Source organism: Maylandia zebra, linkage group LG23 (genome assembly GCF_041146795.1).
Source record: "Maylandia zebra isolate NMK-2024a linkage group LG23, Mzebra_GT3a, whole genome shotgun sequence".
Classification (NCBI taxonomy): Eukaryota; Metazoa; Chordata; class Actinopteri; order Cichliformes; family Cichlidae; genus Maylandia; species Maylandia zebra.
Genome location: NC_135188.1, coordinates 26,800,940 through 26,822,870, shown reverse-complemented (window position 1 = coordinate 26,822,870; position 21,931 = coordinate 26,800,940). Strand labels below are relative to the sequence as shown.

The 21,931-nt window shown below is 41.8% G+C and overlaps 1 protein-coding gene across 2 annotated transcripts in view; it reads right to left on the bottom strand.

Annotated features, from left to right (window-relative positions):
• Positions 1 to 784: 784 nt before the first annotated feature.
• Positions 785 to 21,931, bottom strand: part of aox6 (aldehyde oxidase 6) — a 37,090-nt gene continuing 15,943 nt past the window's right edge. Inside the window, exons 6-34 of one of the 2 annotated variants that reach the window (XM_004563321.6) lie at positions 18,390 to 18,451; positions 18,216 to 18,293; positions 17,321 to 17,401; positions 17,051 to 17,195; positions 16,777 to 16,869; positions 16,491 to 16,642; positions 14,660 to 14,753; positions 14,475 to 14,584; positions 14,140 to 14,324; positions 13,891 to 14,053; positions 13,737 to 13,814; positions 13,483 to 13,652; positions 11,557 to 11,683; positions 11,353 to 11,475; positions 11,081 to 11,177; positions 10,893 to 11,017; positions 10,634 to 10,767; positions 10,221 to 10,308; positions 9,541 to 9,627; positions 9,265 to 9,456; positions 8,955 to 9,182; positions 8,397 to 8,492; positions 7,176 to 7,379; positions 7,053 to 7,105; positions 6,861 to 6,975; positions 6,682 to 6,747; positions 4,432 to 4,620; positions 4,171 to 4,338; positions 785 to 3,899 (exon numbers count right to left, since the gene is read on the bottom strand). In XM_004563321.6, the coding sequence (XP_004563378.3) occupies positions 3,849 to 3,899; positions 4,171 to 4,338; positions 4,432 to 4,620; positions 6,682 to 6,747; positions 6,861 to 6,975; positions 7,053 to 7,105; positions 7,176 to 7,379; positions 8,397 to 8,492; positions 8,955 to 9,182; positions 9,265 to 9,456; positions 9,541 to 9,627; positions 10,221 to 10,308; positions 10,634 to 10,767; positions 10,893 to 11,017; positions 11,081 to 11,177; positions 11,353 to 11,475; positions 11,557 to 11,683; positions 13,483 to 13,652; positions 13,737 to 13,814; positions 13,891 to 14,053; positions 14,140 to 14,324; positions 14,475 to 14,584; positions 14,660 to 14,753; positions 16,491 to 16,642; positions 16,777 to 16,869; positions 17,051 to 17,195; positions 17,321 to 17,401; positions 18,216 to 18,293; positions 18,390 to 18,451 (3,554 nt within the window). In that variant the 3' untranslated portion in view covers positions 785 to 3,848. Of the gene's footprint in view, positions 3,900 to 4,170; positions 4,339 to 4,431; positions 4,621 to 6,681; positions 6,748 to 6,860; positions 6,976 to 7,052; positions 7,106 to 7,175; positions 7,380 to 8,396; positions 8,493 to 8,954; positions 9,183 to 9,264; positions 9,457 to 9,540; positions 9,628 to 10,220; positions 10,309 to 10,633; positions 10,768 to 10,892; positions 11,018 to 11,080; positions 11,178 to 11,352; positions 11,476 to 11,556; positions 11,684 to 13,482; positions 13,653 to 13,736; positions 13,815 to 13,890; positions 14,054 to 14,139; positions 14,325 to 14,474; positions 14,585 to 14,659; positions 14,754 to 16,490; positions 16,643 to 16,776; positions 16,870 to 17,050; positions 17,196 to 17,320; positions 17,402 to 18,215; positions 18,294 to 18,389; positions 18,452 to 21,931 lie in introns of those variants that run through there. The other variant, XR_013095807.1, reaches the window with a different exon arrangement.

The window sequence follows — 21,931 nt, the reverse complement described above, 5'->3', positions numbered from 1 at the left end:
CAGCCAGTGTTAAGTTATTGTGTTATTAAATCAGTGCATCAATAACAATGTATGTAAAAATACATAACAGATGTTTACCACATACATGGTTCATATTTCAAATATGAAATGCTGCTAATTTTTTGTGATAAAATGTAACTGAATAACAGATGTGAGTGAAAAAAAAAACATGTTTATCTTGAAAAAATATAAATGAACTTGATTAGGAGCAGATTTATGTCAGTCTATACAACATAAACAGTCTGGATATGCATTTCTTGCACTTTATCCCTGTATAGCAGAGATGTCAAACATAAGACCTAAGGGCCAAAATCGGCCCATCAGACTCCAATTTGGGACCTAATTAACAGCACTGGAAAACATGAACGAAGGTGTAAAGTTTTATGTTTCATAAGCTTTATGTTTACTGATAACGATCTCCCACATGGCCATTCATGCTATGCCGAAATAATTAGATAATAGATTAAAAAACCTAACTGGTAGAAAGTTCCAATTTTTTCACTTACTACACATAGGGTAAAATGTGCCGGGATGCTGGAGCACAAACGAACAGCAGGCCATGCAGGGAGAGGACAGAGTGAAGGGAAAAAGTACCTCCATACCTTTATGGCATGAACACCACCTGTGTGATATAAATGCATAAGGCTTGAAGTCTCTGAAAATGTGTTAGTCGATTTGTTCTTCATGGAAAATCACCCAAAGGGAAGTATTCTGTGGCTAAAATAAAAAAAGAAACTAATTTCCTTTTGGTAAACAGTGAAAATAGCTCACAGACCCAAACACACTACATATAGGTTCATTTATTAATTTATCATATACACATATATGCACACAATAAACATATGATTGATATTTCCAGGTGAAATTACATTCCCTTTCATGTTCCCTACATATTCTAACATTTTTCCCTTTATCAGTGTCCGATCACACCAAAACCTCGATTTTTATTTTTTACTTTTGCACTGGTGTGTTTCTGGTCATTGTCCTGCTGCAGAACTCAAGTGCTCTTGATCTTCAGGGCATGAACTAATGCTCAGACATTCTCATTCAGGATTTTCTAGTAGAGAGCAGAATTCATGGTTCCATCAATTACAGCAACTCATCCTGAAGCAGCAGAGCAGCCCCAGACCATCACACTGTTGCTGTGAAGTTGTTTTATGTCTGATGTAATGGGACTCAAACCTTCCAGAAAAGTTCAGCTTTTGCCTAGTCAGTCCACGGGATGTTTTCCCAAAGGTCTTGGGAATCATGAGGATGTGTTTTGGGTACAGGGTGAAACGAGCCTTTGTGTTGCCAATTCAGCCATATTTGAGCCTTTTTAACATAATTATCAAAGAAATAATCCAACTTGCTGTGAGGCAAACACCATCACGCAGTGTTGGTGAATGAAATTCAATTACTGTACAAGTAATACTGTACAGCTTATGGATGCAACTTACCAACTAGCTAGCTAACTGCTGAATAAAGTATCACTCAAATGCAGTGTTTTCTAGTGCAGAAAAACAAACAAAACACAGGATGGCAGCAAACAAAAAGCGTCAAAATGCAGAATTCAGAAATCACCCGAGGATAGTGCAGTTGCTACTTCCAGCTTTGATGCGCACGCACGCACACACACACACACACACAAATTCTGCTGTTCTAATTAAGTTTCAGCCAAAGACAAAAAACAAAACAAAAAAAAAAAAACGTTGTATTGTTCCGATAAATCACAAGTGTCTGTGTTACATAAAAGTTTTGCCTTCAAATAATCCAGTAACCCAGTTAGAGCGTCTGTAGTGAGTAATCCATTACAAATGTTATTCTGTAAGCTCTTTAATTGAAATACTTCACCCTAAAAAAAAATTTTAATTTACTTTTATAAAAACTAATAAGATGCCAAATTACAGTTATTTATCTACATTCCTAAAGAAAATCATTTTCTTAGAGGTTGAATGTTGTGCTTCACTAATTTCTCACACTGTGCCAGGTAAACTTTAGTAATATAACATGACTTCAGTTTGTTATTTGCCTGATATACAGAAATATTTTAGTTATAGGCAAATATGGCAGAATTTAAGAAAGAAAAGAGAAAAAAAAGTATTTGTATTTATGATAGGTTTACGATGGTTGTGTGGAAGAGCAGAGCAGCAGCTGCTCAAATATGCAGAACCACCACACCACAGTCAAAGCCACTTATATCACATTTTTTCTCCATTCTGATGCTCTGTTTGGAGTCCAGCAGGTCGTCTTGACCACATCTACGTCCCTAAACATGCAGAGTTGCTGCCATGTGAGTGGCTGATTAGGCATTTCTTTTAATGAGCAGCACAACAGCTGTAGCCAGTGAAGATCATCCTTGTGGTGTGATCATCCTCGTGTACCAGTCAGCATGGCCTTAGTCTCTAAAGTGACTTTGAGTTCATCCTTAGTTTTACAGAGACAAAAGGTGGATTTTCTTTGCTTTATTAAACATAATTTATGTTTTCCCTTCTAAATCAAGCATTCAAGCACAAAACAAATCAATGCCTTCAGACAAAACCAAAGATCAAGTGGACGATCGTCTCACATTTATGGAAGCCTGTTTCCGCCACTTAAAAAAAAAAAAAAAAAAAAAAAAAAAAGATCCATAACTCAAAATTCCGAGTTATTTTCTCAAAATTCCGATTTATTAACTCAATATTCTGAGAAAAGCAACTCGAAATTTCGAGTTAGCGCTGCCAATCAGTAATCTACGTGAATGACGTCATTTCCTTGTTACCCGGAAGCTGAAGCCCTCAGCTACAAATGCTACAGCTAAGCTACCGGTATTACATCCAGTCGTGAATGCACAGATTGCTGAGTGTTTTCAGCCTGGCTTCACAAATGATGAAATCCCTGTGTTATTAGCTGAATCACATGGTGTTACTATCAGCAAACGTATTTGCAAAAGCACCAATTTGTTGGGATCCGTTTTTGAGTGCGCGTTCCTCTGCGCCATATGCTTCCGGGTAACAAGAAAGCGACCTCATTCACGTATATTTTTGATTGGCAGAGCATTTCCCATAACACAGAATAAATCTGAGATTACCGAAAAGCACCACTGAACGACACAGGAAATCATTCCTGCCTGTGGCCATCTCCCTGTACAACGCATCCACTTAACACACTGTTTGCTGCTACAACTACACATGTTTCTTTTCCAAATATTTATTTATAAGTGACTTATGTATGTATGTATGTATATATATGTATATATTGTACTATTCTTAGTTAGCGTATTGTCTGTCTTGTCTTAATGTTGGTTTAAAATGGAGCACTGTAACAAAAAATAATTTCCCCCAGGGATCAATAAAGTATTCTGATTCTGATTCTGAAAATCTAATTCAATCACAATGTTGATTCTTTGTGTTTAAAATTAATAAAAATGAGGAACACGTCTGCGGGCTGAAACCCACTCGAGTGGCCACAATTCTGGTTACATTTGGTAACAGAATAACTAAAAAAAGATATCTATAAAAGATTAAAAACTAACTGCACTGTGCATGTGGTGGACCACCACAAAAAAAGAAAAAGAAGAGAAATGATCATCGGACAGATTCTGTGCAAGTGAAACATGCAGTCTTAAATCAAAGGAAATTTGACTGCACAACAGCGTTAACCGTGTGTATTTGACTCAGTGGGTAGGTGTGACGTGTGCATCGCAGTGATTTGTGTTTAGCTTCTGAAATCTTAAATTCAATGATACAATAAAATCTGTAAAGGTGTTAAACACTGAAGTGGATTAAAAGCACCTTTGCCCCGCGGCTGGTATTTTTTGCTACTCTAAGTGAATTTCACCTGATATTAGCTAAAAATGATTAGTTTAAAATCTTTAGTTTGATTCAGTCTCAGATGTCCAAGGCCCACGGCTTGAAAGACCCTGGTTTGCTGGCTGGAACCTGGAAACAAAAAGAATAGGAATTAATGTGTAAAGTTTTGGTCTTCAAAACAGTTCTGCACACCATCATCATTCCCACAGGTATGAGCTTCCTGCCATCACTCACAGTGGCCTCTCATTAATATGAGCAGAATGTGCTTAAAGTTTATGTGACAGCTGAACTCCTCGACCTTTCCTGTCTGTAAGCATAAATTTACAGTTACAGGACCTGAAGTTTACAAACTGTCCCGTTTAGGCGAACTCCAGATTGTGTAGCTGACATGTGTAGTTACCTTCTGAGTGAATGGGGAGGCAGAGGCTAAGCAGGCCCTCTCTGGTGTTGCAGGGGAGTTTAGAGAAAAGGGTCCCTTCAAACCAGAATCGGAGCGAGCAGCAGCCACGGCGTCTTTGATGGCGAAGAACACCGAACTGCCCAAGAAGAGGGTGGGTTCTCCAATACCCTGCACAGGAGACGAAAATCAGCAACGCACCAAGTACAATAGAAAACTAAAAGACTGAGGTGTTTGGAAGTAATCTTCCTCCTTGTGTCTGACCTTTGAAGAGTAGATGGCGTAGGGGTTGTCAGAGTCGGGCAGCAGGTAGACGTTAAACTGCAGCGGCACATCGCAGACCGCCGGGATCTTGTACTGAGACGGTCCTCGAGTGTACAGCAGCCCGAAGGGAGAAAACTTCAGCTCCTCCAGAGTGTAGAGACCCAAACCCTGCATGAACGCTCCCTCAATCTGAGAGAAGGGAAGAAATCAAGGAGAGAGACGTTAATTACTACGCTCTGCTAAAAGTTGTTTTTTTACTTAACTAAATTCAGCTGTTCAGGTTTTAAAACACTGGGTGAAATGGGTGCAGCCACTTACTGAACCGTGCAAACGGGCTTGAGTATACATATCGACTGGGGGGGTTTGAACAGTTCTAACAAACCTGAAGGTCAGCTCAGGTAACTTTTGGCTCTGGACCTCTGGTTCCCCCTTTTTAAATGATTAAAATTGCCATGGTTTGGTTGCAGACAGCCCTCCGCGAACCTGGTTCTGCCAGAGTTTTCTCCCTGTTAAAAAGCAAGTCTTTTCTTTTCCATTTACACCAAGTGCTTACCCACAGTGGGTTGTTTGATTGCTGAGGGTTTCAATGCATTATTGTAGGGTCTTTATCTTACAATATAAAGCACCTTGAGGGGATTGCTGTTCTGATTTGGCACTATATAATAATTTGAACTGAATTACTTATTTGGTGTGACCACCTTTATTCTTCAGCACATTCTGAACTCTCTTAGGTTTGTCGTGTCTTTAATAAGGGTGGGTTTTAATGATGGATTCTGGCTTGGATAACGTGATATCAATTCATTAAAATCCTGAATCGATTGTTTTATACAAATGTATTTTGCCCAAAATTCCAGAATCTCAGGTGAAACGTCACAAAATTTTGACAACCACCAAACATTTAAAACGGTAAATGAGAGCAGCTACACGGGTTCTGCACAAAGACGTAAACACAAAGCGCGGACCCGCGGATCAAAATCAGTGAGATGTGGCTTTCTCACCGATGGCACGGACACGGTCGGGGCTGAAAGCCGACAGCTCGCTGATTCTGATGTTTTGGCGGGTCCGCGCTTTGTGTTTACGCCGATTCTAAAGCTGTTAGTTTGATCTCTCTCCAAACAATATTGACTGAACCAGCAGCAAAAGAAGATCCAAACTAAGCTTCACATAAACATCGTTTTGAATTCCCTCTGACTTTTACTGTTTTGCATCCACCACAAAAAAACAACAAAAAAAACAAACAAACAAAAAAAAACAACCCACACTTCATGCACAGCTCTCTCTCTCTCCCTCTCTGTACTTCAAGAACAGTTTCCCGTCTATCCCTGAAATCTGTTTTCTGCATTATTCGCTTGCTTGTTACGCACAAGACTGTTGTTTACAGCGCTGTCGGCCGATGTTTTTTTCCTTTTCCTTTTACTCACTTCCAAAAAGAAAACCTAATTTCTGCTGTTCTATACTGAACAGATTTAAACTTTGTAAAATTATACAAAATGCAAAACGCTCAGCCGTGTCTCTAATAAAACCACTGTAACTTCAGAGGTAATGTTCATAAGCTGATTAATGGTTTTCTTTCGTTTTTGATGTACTGCAGAATATTTTTATAAAATCCCAGGCCAGGAAAATTGCCCTCATGTTTTTCTGTGTTTTATCTTCAGCTACTTTGACACAAAGGCCTCTGCTGTGACGCTCACACCTTTGATAAAGTCTTGCGAGTGTCAGCTTCCTTTTTATAGATACAAAAATATGTAAATGTACTGATCTGAATTATAATATTTCTGACTGTCTGAGGCAAAATTTCCCAGATTCAAATCAAACTGAATCTAATCGATTCAGGACCTTTTGAATCGGAATCGAATCGATTCTAGAAATCAGTGACGATACTCAGCCCTAGTCTTTAAGTAGTCTTCAGGAATAGTTCTCCAGGCTTCTTGAAGGACATTCAAAGCTCTTCTTTGGATGTTTCTGCCTTTTGTTATGTTCTCTGTCAACATGATCCCACACTGCTTCAATAATGTTGAGGTCCGGGCTGTTGGGAGGCCAATCCATGACTGATAGTGCTCCACTGTGTGTTTTTCTGTGCAGGTATGATTTTACTGCTCTGGCAGACCTTCAGAAAGCCCAGAGAACTATTTCTCAAGAACACAAATTCTGGCTCCAGTCTTTTTCATGCTGTTTACATTGTGTTGGTTAATGACACTGAAACAACTGCCAGGCAGTCATGCAAAGATGTAAAATGGCCGTAGGTCTGACCTGGCCCATGTCCACAGATGGGTTCACACTTTTGCCGATATCCACTACGATGTCAGTCCTCAACGTCTGCAAGAAGCACAAACATGAAAAGAAAACTAAAAAAGGATTCCTTTATTTTCTGGCAATATTCCTTCTGTTTGCAGCAAGTGGCATTCAGAGTCGAGACCGTTCAGACAGACCCTGTATTCTCCGGTGAGGCAATCCAGCTCCACCTCAGAGCAGCTCACTCCGTAGGTGTAGTAAGCATAAGGCTGGCCCTCCATCTTGTCCCAGTCGACGTAAAGGTCAGGACCTCTGAGGACAAACAGGAAGATACAGTCACTTACTGCTACTTCATCCATTATGGGTGTGGGGGGAGATTTCTATCATACTTGTAAAATCCAGTCGCTGACAAACTGATCTTCTCCATAAATGCTTTATTGGCCTGCGTTCAAAGAAAAGTTATGTTATTTAAATGCTCCAAATCTAACAACATCATTCAAGGATTTTCGTACCCAGCTCTCCCAGGTTCCTTTGGGGTTCTTCTTTCTGATTGGCTCCAGTCGCTGGTACAGAATCTGGCAGGCATCTTTGACCGCCATGCCGTTAGCATCGGTACCAAAGGACGCAGCAGATGGGCAAGTGTTGGGAACGGTGTTGGTGCTGGTTTCACTGATGTAGATCTTTGAGGGCGGGATGTGAAGCTCCCGGCTCGCAATCTAACAAACAGAAAAAGCCAGACCCCGAAAGGCATAAATCTGGTGTTTTTCTGCTTTTTTGTAATAATACTGAAGCACAAATCTGGCCAAAGACAGACCAACAAAACGAAAACAGCAGTGACACAAACTTTACAGTATTTTTAATGTTCATCCTCGTAACGTCAATATCTGCAAATGTCTCAAAACTACAACCAAACCCCCCCAAAAGCCAAAAATAGTTTACTGAACATTTCTGATACATAAGCTAATAATTAACACCTGCTCATTGCAGCCACAGATGTCCCGTGGTGCGACCTGGCCGGTGAAATTTGCACCTCAAACAGTGCAACTCTCGGGAACTATTTTCAGTGGCGGATAAATTAGAATTGGTGCCCTTTTTGCATTTGTGGCAAAACGATGGTGGAAGCGAGCATAACGGGAGGTAAACCTTTGTAAGCAGGTAAAAATAAAAATCGTGTCTACCGCTTCACCAGTGTGCTGCCTTCACATGTTTTCAGTGCTACAGTTATCTCACGCAGATTATCCAAATATAATGGTGTTAAACATTAAACTGGAAGGCTCTAATGTAATATGCAGCAATACCGTTAAGCTGTTGTTGTTTTAATCCACCCAACAATTGTCTTCTTATCTTTTAAATAGCATTAAAATAAATGCATTTATCGTGTGATTCTTTAAGTCTTTTTATGCTTATTTCTTGATTTTGATGCACAAAATGATTTTATTATTTAACTATTTTTAACATATTCCTAATTTATACATCTCGACGTGCTATTTTTTTCCCCCATGTACTCCATTTATATATTTACATTGTACATTTATATAGCTCAACATGTGTTTCTTATTATATTTATAAGATTTTTACATGCATACATTAACACTAATTAATTTAAGTTAAACTTTTGGAGTGCATTTTTTTTTTTTTTTTTTTTTTTTTTTTTTTTTTAAATACACAAATACATGATATTTTGTTATATACACATTTTTTTGTCGTTTCCAGTGAGGTGCTTCACACAGTACCTGCTGCATTTTCGTGTGGACTCCCTGACCCATCTCCGTCCCACCGTGACTCACCAGAACCGAACAGTCTTTGTAGATGTGGACCAAAGCTGCAGCCTGCCACAAACAAAACTGAACTAAACAGAAGCAAGCGGCTACTGAGCTGACTGCATGCAACCTGCAGTCGCGCAGCCACAGCAGTAACAACTACAAAGAAAAAAAAAAATACCCAAAAAACACAAACACAAAGACCCTGAAACAGGCTCTTGTCTTTACACACAGGACTTGAGCAGAATTGGCTCTTTGGCTTCTGTAAGCTGTAAAAATCTAAGATATATTCTTGCAGTGTGTCATTCTGCAAGACTTCACGGAGTCATTGTGACATCACAGGGTGTCATGCAGTGTTGTGCAGCTCTCTCCATGCCCTTTTGCATGATCTATTACTAGATATGGCTTCTTTTTGTATGGCGCCAACAATGAAGGCAAAGTTTTTGCTGACTTTCACATCAGCAAAAACTTGTGAACATGAGCACAAAACTCTGGAAACTCCAAGCCTGCGGGGACAGAATAAGATCAGACCTGATTAAGGAAGCCATCTGAAAAGGCGATGCCATATTTGATGGGGATGATGGAAATCCCCCTCTTCTTCCAGCGGTTCTGCTCGTTAAACTGCTCGATGGCGCCACGGCGGGCACTGTAGTCAGACCGGCGCTTGCACTCTTCCCAGCAGCGCAGCAAGTTCTCGGGGTTGAACTCAAACTTGTAGTGGGTGGTCGAAGGGCCCCTGTACATGTTCATCTCCCGAATCTGATGAAGGATTTTAAACATTTAATTAGATGCTGTTTTGTAAACCCGGTCGAGCTCGTGGCAGGAGAGGTTGGGGCGGAACCTTGTCGGCGGGGCATCCCAACACCATGGCAACGTCGTTGATCATGTTCTCCACGATCAGCAGGCCCTGGGGCACCCCAAAGCCCCTGAAGGCAGTGTTTGATGGCAGGTTGGTCTTGCATGCGGTGCCGCGACCTCGCAGATTGGGGATGTTGTACGCGGTGTCCATGTGGAGGACCATCTTCTCAGCAACCTGCAAACACCACAAAATCCACTCTTACGTTCTTTGGCGTTTCACTTACATTTATCTCCAGTAGCATTTCCTTTTTCCACTTACCAAGGGAGACTCATCTACAGTGTTGCCACTGTTGGCAAAGAACTGGAAATCTGCAGCAACAATCTTCCCATCATTCATGAAACCCACCTGAAACAAACAGCAGTCAACTCCCAGGATGATGACGAACACAAGTCAACAACGCCTTTAAAACTAAAAAGTTTAAAGATCTTTTGGTCACAACCTTTCAAAACTGAAGATGAAATCCTTTAAAGCCCACATTTGTAAACCACCAAGAAAGTAAGAAATGTAAGACAACTCTTTACAAAAAATACTGGAGCTACCGCTCAACCTCCTAGTAGATACACCTATGGTATTGATTTAAAACTCCTACATCGCTTCTTTGAGTTACTGGAGTCACAAACTTAGGCATCCACGTTTCACGCCTGCTCGGTAGAGTGCAGACAATACCACATCAGCCTTTACAGCTGAGAGACAAACACAAACCTCTCTGCAGACTCTGCTGCACCTTGGTTCTGTCTTACATCACACTGTTTGAATAATTAAAGCGCTGGAAGGCTCCCCTCACACAAAACACTCAGAATCCTAACCAATAAATAACGATACCAAGTATATTTGAAATTCAAAAGTAATTTTCTTAAAAACTAAATAAATAAAATAAAATCAAAACAGTGGGCAACACCTAAAAAATTAGAAGGTATATCCTGTGCGCTTGGTTGTACCTTATATTTTCCCAGGGTGGGATGTCGGCCTCCTGTAATGAGCATGTCCTCGCCGCGCTCCAGGACACAGCGGACGGCACGATTGGTCCTTTAAACAGTTATAATAAAAGAAAACAAAATGTAAGAACTTTCCAGCTTCTTTTTCTTTATTAATGTCTCTTCAGGCCTCAGTAACACAGGTCCAGAGAGTGAAGGTAAGCGACCCTTAGCAACTGCCAGCTGTTAAGGAAATTGCTGTATTCCCCACTAGTTGGCCAGTGGCTACAGAGATGGTGCTGAAACAAAAACCTACTTGCAATTGCTTTGGTAACGTAGACCTTTTACTTTGAAAGTGAACGGCCTCTGTCAGATATTTGTGGCTTGGAGGTTACCGACCAGCCTGTGTGAAAGACTTGCTAATCCTTTGGACTCACTTCCAAGCAGCCACCGAGGTGATAGAAGCCAAAACTGAGGTTCTGGTGACCTTCCCTCCAAAGGCTCCGCCCACTCTTTTGACATGACAAGTGACTCTGTTGGATGCGATGTTCAATGTCTCGGCAACAGCATCCTGCACAGAGAGATCCAACCCACCTGCAGCTCTGACTTGTCTTTTATGTTCAACATGTGAGCACTGGTGAGCCATTACTCACTGAGTAACTCTCAGGTTCACTGACACACACCTGCTCCGTTTACCTGAATCAAAGTTGGCCACTGAGTGGAGATGTAAACGTTGAACTCCATCTCCTCGCCGACGGGAACCACCAGCATGCTCTGCGTCTCCATGTAGAAATGCTCCTGGCCTCCAATTCGAATCTCCCCTGAGGAGAAAACATGCAGAGTTTAAAAAGAAAAAGCAGACGTTGTTCTCAAACAACTTTTACCTTCATAAACCTTGTCGACAGTTTTAAAGGCTTCAGTCACATTTCCCCTCTGAAGCAAACGTCGTGGTTCAAAGTAAGATGACTTCTCGACGGCTTCCTGTCACAAAAAGTGTGACGTTGAAAAGTTTACCCATCTGCACTTTTAGCATTTTCTCCAGTGAATTATCAAAAAACAGAGCAAAACACCCCGATGTAAAGGAACAGAAACAGTTTTACTACTCAAACTATAGTATTCCCCATGATGCAGATGCTCAAAGGGTAAAAAGTCAAACCTCGATGGTGAAAATGGGATCGGGCAGGTCTTCATAGCTGATCTTTACAGCTGCTGCTCCTCGTTTGGCGTGCGCCTTTGTGTCGGCGACCACCGCACATATCATCTGACCGATGCACGACACCTGCAGATATGGTGAGTGTCGTAATTTCCCCATTAGTGTTTAAATGTGAGTAAAGAGCAGCGGGTGCGCAGAAGGCTCTACCTCGCTCTCGGCAAGCAGCTCCTCATTATAGCCGCAAAATGTGCGGACTTTCTTCCCGGGAATGTCTTTGGTTGTGATGACGTCGACAACGCCGGGAAGCTGTAGGGCTTCGCTCACATCCAGCCCTCTGTCAGACAGCAAACATCAAAATATCAGCATGAAAACACCAGAAAGAGCCTCTTTTTCCTAATGTAAATGCACTAAAGCTCGTTATTTAAAGATAATTAAACTCAAAAGCTCCAAAGTGAAGTTTGTCTATGTTGACTAGGGTGGGGCGATTGGATGAACATTAGTCCAATCGCTCATGCAAGTTAGTCGTGTTTGAGAAGTTTACCAGGGTGATTTATTTATTTGCCCATGAGTGAGTTTGCTAAGAATGATGGAGCTAATAGAAGCAGTCAACAGAACCCCCCCCCCAAAAAAAATAAAAATTTGTGTATTTTTTTTTAAAAGCACCCTCTTTCAACTGCGAGCCACTGCACCCTCTTCAGAGTGCGCCCAAATGCTTGTTGATGGAGCTGCAGAAGCTGGTGATAGCCAAGCATATTCAGCCGGATGGTGGACACGTACATACTCATGTAAGTTAGTCGTGTTTGAGTGCTTTGCTCGCACTATACGTCTGCACAAGCAGCACACTGCTTTGATTACATCCTTTTTCATCTGGCCCAAACACCCCCCCCAAAAAAAAAACAAAACAAACAAAAAAAACAAAACAAAACAAAACAAAACAAAACAAAAAAAAAAAAAAAAACATTGGCAACTTTTTTCTTTAGTGTTTTTTTTTTACGAATTAACACGACTTGACGCGATTAACAATTAAGCCAGCTGGAGCGCAGACTGACTCAAAATCCCTGAAATGTCTCCGTCAATGCATTTTGGGAGTTCGTCCGTTCTGTGCTCCAGATGGGTCGAGTGTGTTTAAAAAAAAATTTAATCGTGATGACCATGCATGATTACATTGCTCCGCCCATCAAAAAGTCTGCGCATACGCGAATATATCGCCCACGATTGCTGGACTCACAATTGCCGGTTGGAATTTTTTTTTTTTTTTTTTTTTTTTTTACATATCGCCCAACCCTAATGTTGATTGCAAAAGTGAAACCAACAATAATGCGCCAAACACTGCAGTTCCTCTAGTGACCACTTGAGGCGGACTCCAAGCATGAGTCAGTCGCCATAGAGTCCCATGTTAAAATGCCTGACTTTACAGCAGAATTAAACATCTTTACAGCCAGAGACAAAATGTAACTTTACTCCTTCATAACTGCACAGGCATGATTTTCTTTAACATCCCATGTCCAGAATATCCACCATCCCTCCTCTGCATATGTGCAAACCATCATCTGGCCCCCTGATGCACTGCCTTGTAATCTCAGTGACTCCCAATGAAAGTATTAACATCGCCAGATCTGCTGTCTGTCTTTTTGTTAGTGACACCATCTGTCTTTGGAAACAAAGCATGACCAGGAGCACACACACACAACAAAACCTAGAGGTCATCGCTCAGCTATCGCCATCTGGTGGTCTTTGGATAGAATACAGGTTTTTAGATAGCTTTGCATTGCTGATGTGGAAGCCATGTTTTAAGGCTAACGTTTTAAAGGTTAAGCAAATCTGTGTCCATCTGGCTGCATTGCTCTGCCTTTCCTTGCAGCTGATCATGGTCTTCATGTTTCCTGTATGCATCCATTATTTTGCATTTCTATTGTTCGCGCAAATGTATGTCAGTCCACAGCCCTGTGGAAGTCCTGCTGACACAGCAGGAAACCTATTATGCAGTGCAAGCAACAGAAGAATCTGCTTTTTAGTGCTGCCTGTGTGAAGGGACCATAATTACTTGTGATCATGAACAAGACACCTCCTGTGGCCATTAGAGGAACTGTAGTTTTTGGCTTTTCCTTGTTGGCGTTGCCATTTGGTGCTTACGTGATCTTAGCGTGTGGTCGGGAGCTGGTGACCACCATGAGGAAGAGCTCGCCCTCTATCTTTGGGAGGTCATCGCAGTACACAGCCTCGCCTGTGGCCTGGCTGATGGCGGACCGATGCATCATGGGACGCCCTACTGCATCGTGGTTACTCTGGTCCTTTGAGACAGGCTGATGAGGAAGGGGAAGTAGTCGTGTTTATGAAGAAAGCACATCTGTTTTTGAGTTAAACCATTCTGAAAGCCATTTTGTAACCTGGAACTCCTGCAGGCCAGGTTGGATCTCTCTGGGTAAAGGTTGTATCTTCTCAGGGACCTCGTCTGTGATCACATTCTGTAAAAACACATTTAAGTCAGTTGGATTTACCACATTACCCTGCACTATTTCTTTAAAGTAGATCTCTTTTTACCATTGCTTTCAGCTTGTGCAGGACCTCCAGGTAGAATTTGAAGAGCAGACTAAGAGTCAGAGACCTACGAAACTCCACCTTCCCTCCTGGAGCTGAAGGAGGGAGGGCCAGCTCTTCCAGAAGGATGTCGTAGGCTTGGCCGAGGGTCTCGTCGTCCCACGGCCTGAAGGGAAGAAAAGCAAATCAGCACAAGGTGAGAAAGTAATGAAGTAAAGTAGAGAGCGGAAATTGAGGGGAAAACAAAGAGACCTCCTGATGATGGCCTGGCAGGTTTTGGCTGCACTGACTGTGGTCGGGCCCATCCCTCCGTAGTAAATACTGACATCCTGAACCACTCTGGAGCTCTCTGAGAACATCACCCTCATCCCGGCTGTCACGGTGGCGAAGGAGGCCTCCTTCCTCGGTGCGTGGCGTAAAGCCTGAACAAACTCCCCCTGCAGGTGAGACGAGGTGCAGCACTAGTAATCGTTTTCTCTTTAGCACATAATCTATGACAGACGCTCACAGCCACACAGTAAAATATGTGTCACCAGTGTGGAGGAGACGCAGCATGTTCTTACAAATAAAGAATAAAGTTGGTGTACCTTTCTGGAAAAGGGGATGAAAACGGAGACGACAATCTCCTCCGGCTGCAGGATGACTTTCCCAAATCCCACGAAGAAGTCCTGATTCAGGGGAACCTCTCGTCTTCCTCCTGGTGAATTCATAGAGTTCAAGTTGCAGTTTGTTTATTCATCACTCATCTTGATATTTTTTTTTTTTGACTCACCGCTGGAAATCACGCTGACTTTGCAGTTGCCGGCAGCCAAAATGGGATTCAGGTCCGAGTTGGGGTACGCACTCACGATGTTTCCTCCCAGAGACTAAATGCAGACACATTAAACTTGTACTCAGAAACGAGAGGAGATTATAATCAGTTTAAGTTTTAATTCAAGGCTTTGAGTTCTAGTTTCTTTGAAGCCAGCCCTCTTTTTGTCTTACAGTGCCCCCTCATGCCCACAGCGAAGATATTTCTTCTTTGTCTAGCTGATTTTTTGCATGACGTCTGACCCATGAGGAAACGTTCACTATATTGCAGTAGTATTCCTCATCATCTGCAGTAGACCTTCACTGGCTGAGCTAGCATGAGAGCAGCTGTGCCCTCAGCTTTGGCCACTCAGGCACCATTTAAACAATGTTAGACCGATGCATGAAACGTAACATCTTAGGAGCTTTTTACTTTCAGTTCTATGGGAAATTTAAATGTGGTGTTGGTTTTTTGATGTTGTGCAGCAACTGTTTGACTGGTTATTGTTAACCGGTTCCTGACACCCCAGTCACAGCCGTGCGCGGCAGCTGCAGCCATTACAGATCGGCCCTGTAAAATGAGCAACGGGCTCAGAGTACCTTCTGGAATAAGTGCAGAGCACTACAGCTCAGCAAAAAAAAAAAAAAAAAAAAAAAAAAAATGCTTATATGCAACAAAAGCAATACTTGCACCATCGCCTCACAGCAAGAAGGTCCTGCATTAGAATCTACAGTGGGGGTCTTTCTGCATGGAGTTTGCTTGTCCTTACCAAGTCTGTGTGGTTTCACTCCGACTCCCTCCCAGAGCCCCAAAAACATGCACGGTGTTCGGTTAACTGGTGATTCTAAAGATGTCAATGTGAGCATGAACGGTCGTCTACATGTTGGCCCTGTGACATTGAAAACAGATAGATGGGTACATACATGGGCGACCGTGGCTCAGGGGGTTGGGAATCGCATCTGTAACCGGAAGGTTGCCGGTTCGATCCCTGGGCTCTCTGTCCTGGTCGTTGTGTCCTTGGGCAAGACACTTTACCCTACTTGCCTACTGGTGTTGGCCAGAGGGGCCGATGGCGCGATATGGCAGCCTCGCTTCTGTCAGTCTGCCCCAGGGCAGCTGTGGCTACAACTGTAGCTGCCTCCACCAGTGTGTGAATGTGAGAGTGAATGAATAGTGGTATTGTAAAGCGCTTTGGGTGCCTTGAAAAGCGCTATATCAATCCAATCCATTATTATTATTATTATTATTACAGGCTTAAAAATCATTTAAAAATGGCTTCATTCTCATGCTTTAGTCAAGCTCAACTGGATGAACTCCAACAGGCTTCTGCACACAAGCCTTCATCAGGGAGTTTCATATTTCACAAAAACAATGAGCCTTTTCTGCTCGCCCTCGGCTAAAATGCAACATGTGGTGAGAGGAACGCACCAGCACTGATGCAGTGTCCACAAAGCAGCAGTCCACGTTCTTCAAACTTAAGTCTATGTTCCATAAGCAAGAAACCACAGTGCCAGTTACAAATAATATGAATACATCTCAAACAAGATGTATTAAATGTTCAAATAAATATGAGCAAATATCAACTGAGGATCCTGCATCAGGATGATGTTAAAACAAAATCCTATGAATCTTTTAATTCTTGCTCTTTGTAATTAAAATTAAATGGGACTCTTTCACAGCAGCTGGTTAGTGCTACAGCAAGGGTTAATTTAAGCGATGGAAACAGGATGTGGAGGAGGGGGGAAAATAAATCTAGAAATGAAGTAAAACACAAATAATAACAATCAATTGCACATGTGCGATTTCTCCTTACAGCGACGTTTCGGATCTGCACACTTCCCAGGTTCCCCAGCTGCCGGTTCAGTGCTCTGAACACCTCAGTCTTCTCCTCCGGGAACTGAGGAACCAGCTTCTCCAAGACAGAATGAAGCTCAGACAAACTGCAGCCCGCTCCCACCCAAACGCCTGCAGAGAGGAAGCACATTAACCAACTTTATCTTTCCTTTAAATACCTCTTGCACACCCTAAAATAAACTCATTGCCTGTGCATGAACACCAACAGAGGGCTGGAGCCTCAGCTGAAGGTGTAGGTTACCCACCCTGTGGCGTCTGAGAGACCTCGAACAGCCCCTTCACTCTGGTTGGAGAGATGATCAGCGGATGTAGGATGCCTTTGAACTTCATGTCTGGACCTTCAGCACAAAGCAAATACAGCGGGTTAAAACGATACACTTTATAAAAGCAGGAGTCTAACCAGTAATTGATCTTGTTTAGAAACCTGAATTTGATCAAATAATGACAAAGAAAAATCTTTTCTCCATTTCCACTCTTTAAATCATGTTAGAAACACCTCAGAGGGTGTTTTCTGCTGACCTATGTTGGTGTTGCCCATGACCAGGGGAGCTTTGGGATGTTTGGCCTTGAGCTGGATCAGCTCCTCCAGAGAAACCGGAGACACCCAGGTGACCCTCTCCCCATGAAAGGTGAGTGTTTGAGGGCTCGTTGTATCTGCCATCAGCTGTAGTGAAAAGGGACATTACTGTAGCATCAATAGTTTAACTGGAGCTTTAGATACTCCTGCACCAAACCAGGATGTAAGTGTGAATTTTAAAGACCTTCCTCGTGTTGCCTTTGATGACTTACAATCAGCTCTGGAGGGAAGATCAGCTCCTGTGTTGGATCCAATGGCAGAAGATCCAGTTTGTCAAAGAGCTGAGGCTTTTCCTGCAGACAAGAAAACAGAAAGAAATAAACCCGGATTAACCCCCGTGTGCCCTCATGCACCCCTGACAACCTCAGCATGCTCCCAAAGAGACTGTGGTGGCTCAGGAACAATCTGTTCCAACTTCTGCAATCAGGCAGAAGGTTCCGCACCATCCAGGCAAGGACAAAGACTCAAGAGGAGCTTCTATCCCCAAGTCATGCGGGTCCTAAACCAGAACGTACAGCATTTTTACTTCATGTATATAATGTTCTCTCCCTTTTTGCACAGCGTGTCGTGATACATTTCACTGCATGCTTTGTCACATGTATAACTATGCATGTGCCAAAGAATCTTGAATCTCCTCTGAAACCTAGGCAAGGCCATCACTGAACTCCTGAATTGTCTGTGGCTCCACGTGGCAGTGTTTGAGGCACTGACTCATTAAGTCTCTGAGGTTCTCACGTGGCTTTTGGTCTGAGGAACGTGAAGGCCAATCAATGCTTCGTCCAGGAGCTGCCTACACACTCTGGCCACACAAAGCCGGGCTTTGTCCTGTACTCTGATGAATCAGGGTCCCCTCAGCATAAAGATGGACACTGATGTCCTTGAAGTTTAACTGACTGTTACACTGTTGATCAGGTGTTCAAGAGCAGTGCATAAAAAGAACAGCAACACCAAAGCTAATGGCTTGATTGAGCAGTTAAAGGTCAGAAGAATGTGCTTCATTAAAAGCAGCAGCAGTAAAATGAGAGGAAAACAAGAGAACCCCCCCCCCCCCCCCCCAAAAAACAAACAAACAAACAAACCAAACAAACCAAAAAAACTCAGGTTCACCTGCTCAGGTTCATCACCATTTTTCTCTCCATTGAGGCAGCAGTTTGCAGCACCATTGGCTTGGCAGCAGTTGGCTTCCTGTTGGCATCAACGTATCAATTTGTTTATACTCGTGTTCTCACATTTCTCTCTTTTTATATAAATGTGAAAAAAATTGCCTAAATTAGAGTGTACCTGACAGAAGGTCCTGCAGCCTTCCACAATGGGTCGATATCCGGTACACCGACACAGATTACCTGAAGAAACGCCACAGTGAGTTCATTTTACTTCGATGATAAATGTCATCAAAACATATCAAAGTTTTCCCCAACAAGAAGCCGTGAATTATAAAAACACGTGCGACTCCAGCTACTCTTTGCAACCTGGCTTTGTTCACTACCTGCAGATCACACATGAGGGTAGGAACATACCGTACATCAACTACAAGGCAGGCTCTCATGCAATTTTCCCACCCTCTCTCATATTACTGTATAAAACATTTTCCCTAACTGTGATGTCCAAGTGAGGTCTGACACAGATTTTCACCACAAGTTTTTAAGAGTAACTAGTTTGCTGTCCAGGCATGAAGCCGAAATGCCACGTTCACGGAGAGGAGAGGGCCTCAAGAACACCTGCAGATGCAACTCAAGACTTAACCCTTTAAGGCCCACCATAGAACCAAGTCCGCCAGAGCTCACTTTTTTTTTTCTTTTTTTTTTTTTTTTTTTTTAAATAAACACACTGTAGTGTTTTTGGGAGCATTTCAAGTTGCTATACATCAATACAACCGTTATATCCCAAATTTCAAAAATATGTATGTATTAAGTCCATAGTAACTACATAAATTGCAAAAAAGTGCAATAAACTACAAAAAATAAATTGAGAATCATCTTTGTTTTATTTTGTTTGTTTTTCTACATATTTCTAGTTAGAGAAATTTCAGAGGTCTATCCCTCAAAACTGTAAATGCAAAAAGTTGCACAAAATAGTTTCCAACCACAGGAATTTATTTTGAGTGTTTTCATAGTTTCATTTTTGAGATACACCAATTTTTATATACTCCAGGAAAATAATTATTATAATGCAAATTTGCAAAAAAACCAAAAACAAAACCGCATGTGCATCAAAATAAACCATTTCCAGCAGTGCAATTTGAGTTCTAAGCATCCCAGGAACCATACAGAAAGGCATAAAGTCAAACATGACTTTTATAAACAACAATAAATCTTATTAAATTCCCTGTAGGGAAAAACTATGTTTCCCATGAAAATGACGTCACTTCTGGTTTTGGCAGTCGATGGCGGACATGTGATAGTTCGCGCTAACATTTACTCCAGCATAGGAAGTGTTCTGAACAGCTGATCGGATCGGCAAAGCGTGTTTCTGGAATATTATGTTTTTGTTGCTGCAAGTGCTTTTTATGCAATTTTTTGCAAAGCTATATGTGGAAGGAAATGACCTAGCGCAAGCTGAATGCATGAGATGCAAGTCCTCCGGTTTTATGCAAAAAAAAAAAAAAAAAAAGAAAAAAAATTATTCCGCTAGCTTATGTGGTTGCAATTCTACCGGGATTGAAAATAGTTATGCAAAACGGAGCGTGCCCGCTTCGACCGGCCTTTAATTAATCATCTTCAAATGTTTTTAAAAATAAATAAGCTTTACACAAAAAGTATTTGCGCAGGGATAGCAGCCTGGCACCTCCTCCTCATGCTGGTCACACACTAATGTGGAATGGCGTCCCATTCTCCAACCAGCATTTGTCAAAAGTCAGCTCAGGGCTCGCAAAATCGCTAGCCCGACGTCCCGGGGCTAGCGATTTTTCCAGTCGGGCTACCAAAATCTATCTCTGCCCTGCCCTTTTGGCCTATCGTAGGAAGGAAAAAATATATGTCAATGCTTTTGCATTCTTTCGGAAATGTAGCTGGGTAATTATGTCATTGGCATCGGTGAGCCACTGTCAATATGTGACATATTGAAGTCGCGTTTGAATTTGCGCTTGTTTTTTTGCTTTCACTTTGCAATCGCGCGAACTGTGTATAGAGAGCGACAGCACTGATCTGTGAGTGATGATAATTTGTGCACCAATTCCTCTGACATCGTCTTATCAATCGTTAGCTTACTATGCAAACATGACAAGTGAAATCTCCCGCAGCTTAAACATGTGAGAGGTTGATCGCGCAGAGAATCGCTGAGCTTATGTGAGTGCGCGTGTAAAAGCAGCAGGATATATATTTTAGTTCTGCTGAGCCAAATAAGACAGGTCAGGGTGAAGAAGTGACAGCCAAAGAAAAGCTTACCACAAAACGGAGAAGTTATGACAAATCAGACTATAAGGCAAAAAGAAAGTGCAGCTTTATGGTTTCATGGACAAAATAATTTCTGTGGCTGCAATATGACGAGCTAAATAACCAGGGCTGCACATAAGTGGTCCGCAGGTGTGCATTCGCTGTCAAAATAAAAAACGCGCACAAGATAAGAAGTTGCAACGCGTGTTTGCGTACATAAGATTTTCTGGAGGAGGACAGACATTTGTTTAGAACTCTTAAAGATGTCGAAGAAGCTCCTTTAAGCAATTACTGTGATGTTCCTCCACCTCCAAAGAAATGTCAGAAGGAGTCCGAACCACAAAAGAAGCACATATTGCTCAGTCTGCAATACTGAGCAGTAATTGCAAATTACATACTTAAAATAAACCTGAAAATCAGTTTAAAACAGCGTACTATGTTGCAAAGAGTGAACTACCACTGGCACAATTTAGCAGTCTTTGCAAACTTCAAAAAGCAAATGGCCTCGATCTTGGTTCCACTTGCCTCTTACCTGTGACTTCAGTGGAAATTTCGAATTCAGGATCTGACACAGAGTGATTCATGTCCTACACAGTTCTTACTAGGGCTGGGCGATATGGCCTAAAATCAATATCACGATAAATTGATCAGTTGTCCATTTATCATTATCGAGGTTGATAACCACCCCAAGTGCCAAAAAACAAACATTTTTTTTCCATTTGATGGGGCTGTGGCAGGCAGCATAGTTCCTCCAGTTATTTTGATAATATTATTCCCCCTAGACCTATTCATTGCAATTATATTATTACCACTTTAAAGGACTGTAAAATGTCACTGAAAATAAATGAAGACAATAGTAGCAAGTACTTTTAGTGGTTAAGATTTATTAACTGAACAAAATAAAAAGTGTAGGATACAATATGTAACCATGCTCTCTAAAAAAATGTGTATCCCTTGTAAACAAAATAGTTTAATAATAAATATGTTTCACATTGGCTATTCACAAAGTAAACAATGATTGTGCAAATGTAATGCCATCATGGACAAAGGCCTCTCTGCTAAGGCCTTGAGGTACTATAACTTGTAAACAAATAATGTCACAAACACAAATGTCAATTGAACACAGAAAAAACTATAATAAATACTAAACACTGCCATGTGACTAGTGAAAACTATAAACTCTTAAACAAAAACATTAAATAGTGCTGTTTGCAAAAAACTTCAATAGAACACTGATAGTTAAAATTAGGCAGGGCTTGAACAGGGCACTTCAACAAGGGGCAGCAGCAGACTTGGTATCCTGAGCGGTTCAGTCAAACTACTGTTGTAGATGTTTACCTGAGTAGTGTTTACTCCAGGTTCTTGCTAAGAAACACAAGCATATTGACCATGTCAGGTTTCAGGCAGGATCTGAGGCATGTCACAATGTTTCCTCCAGAACTGAAAACCCGC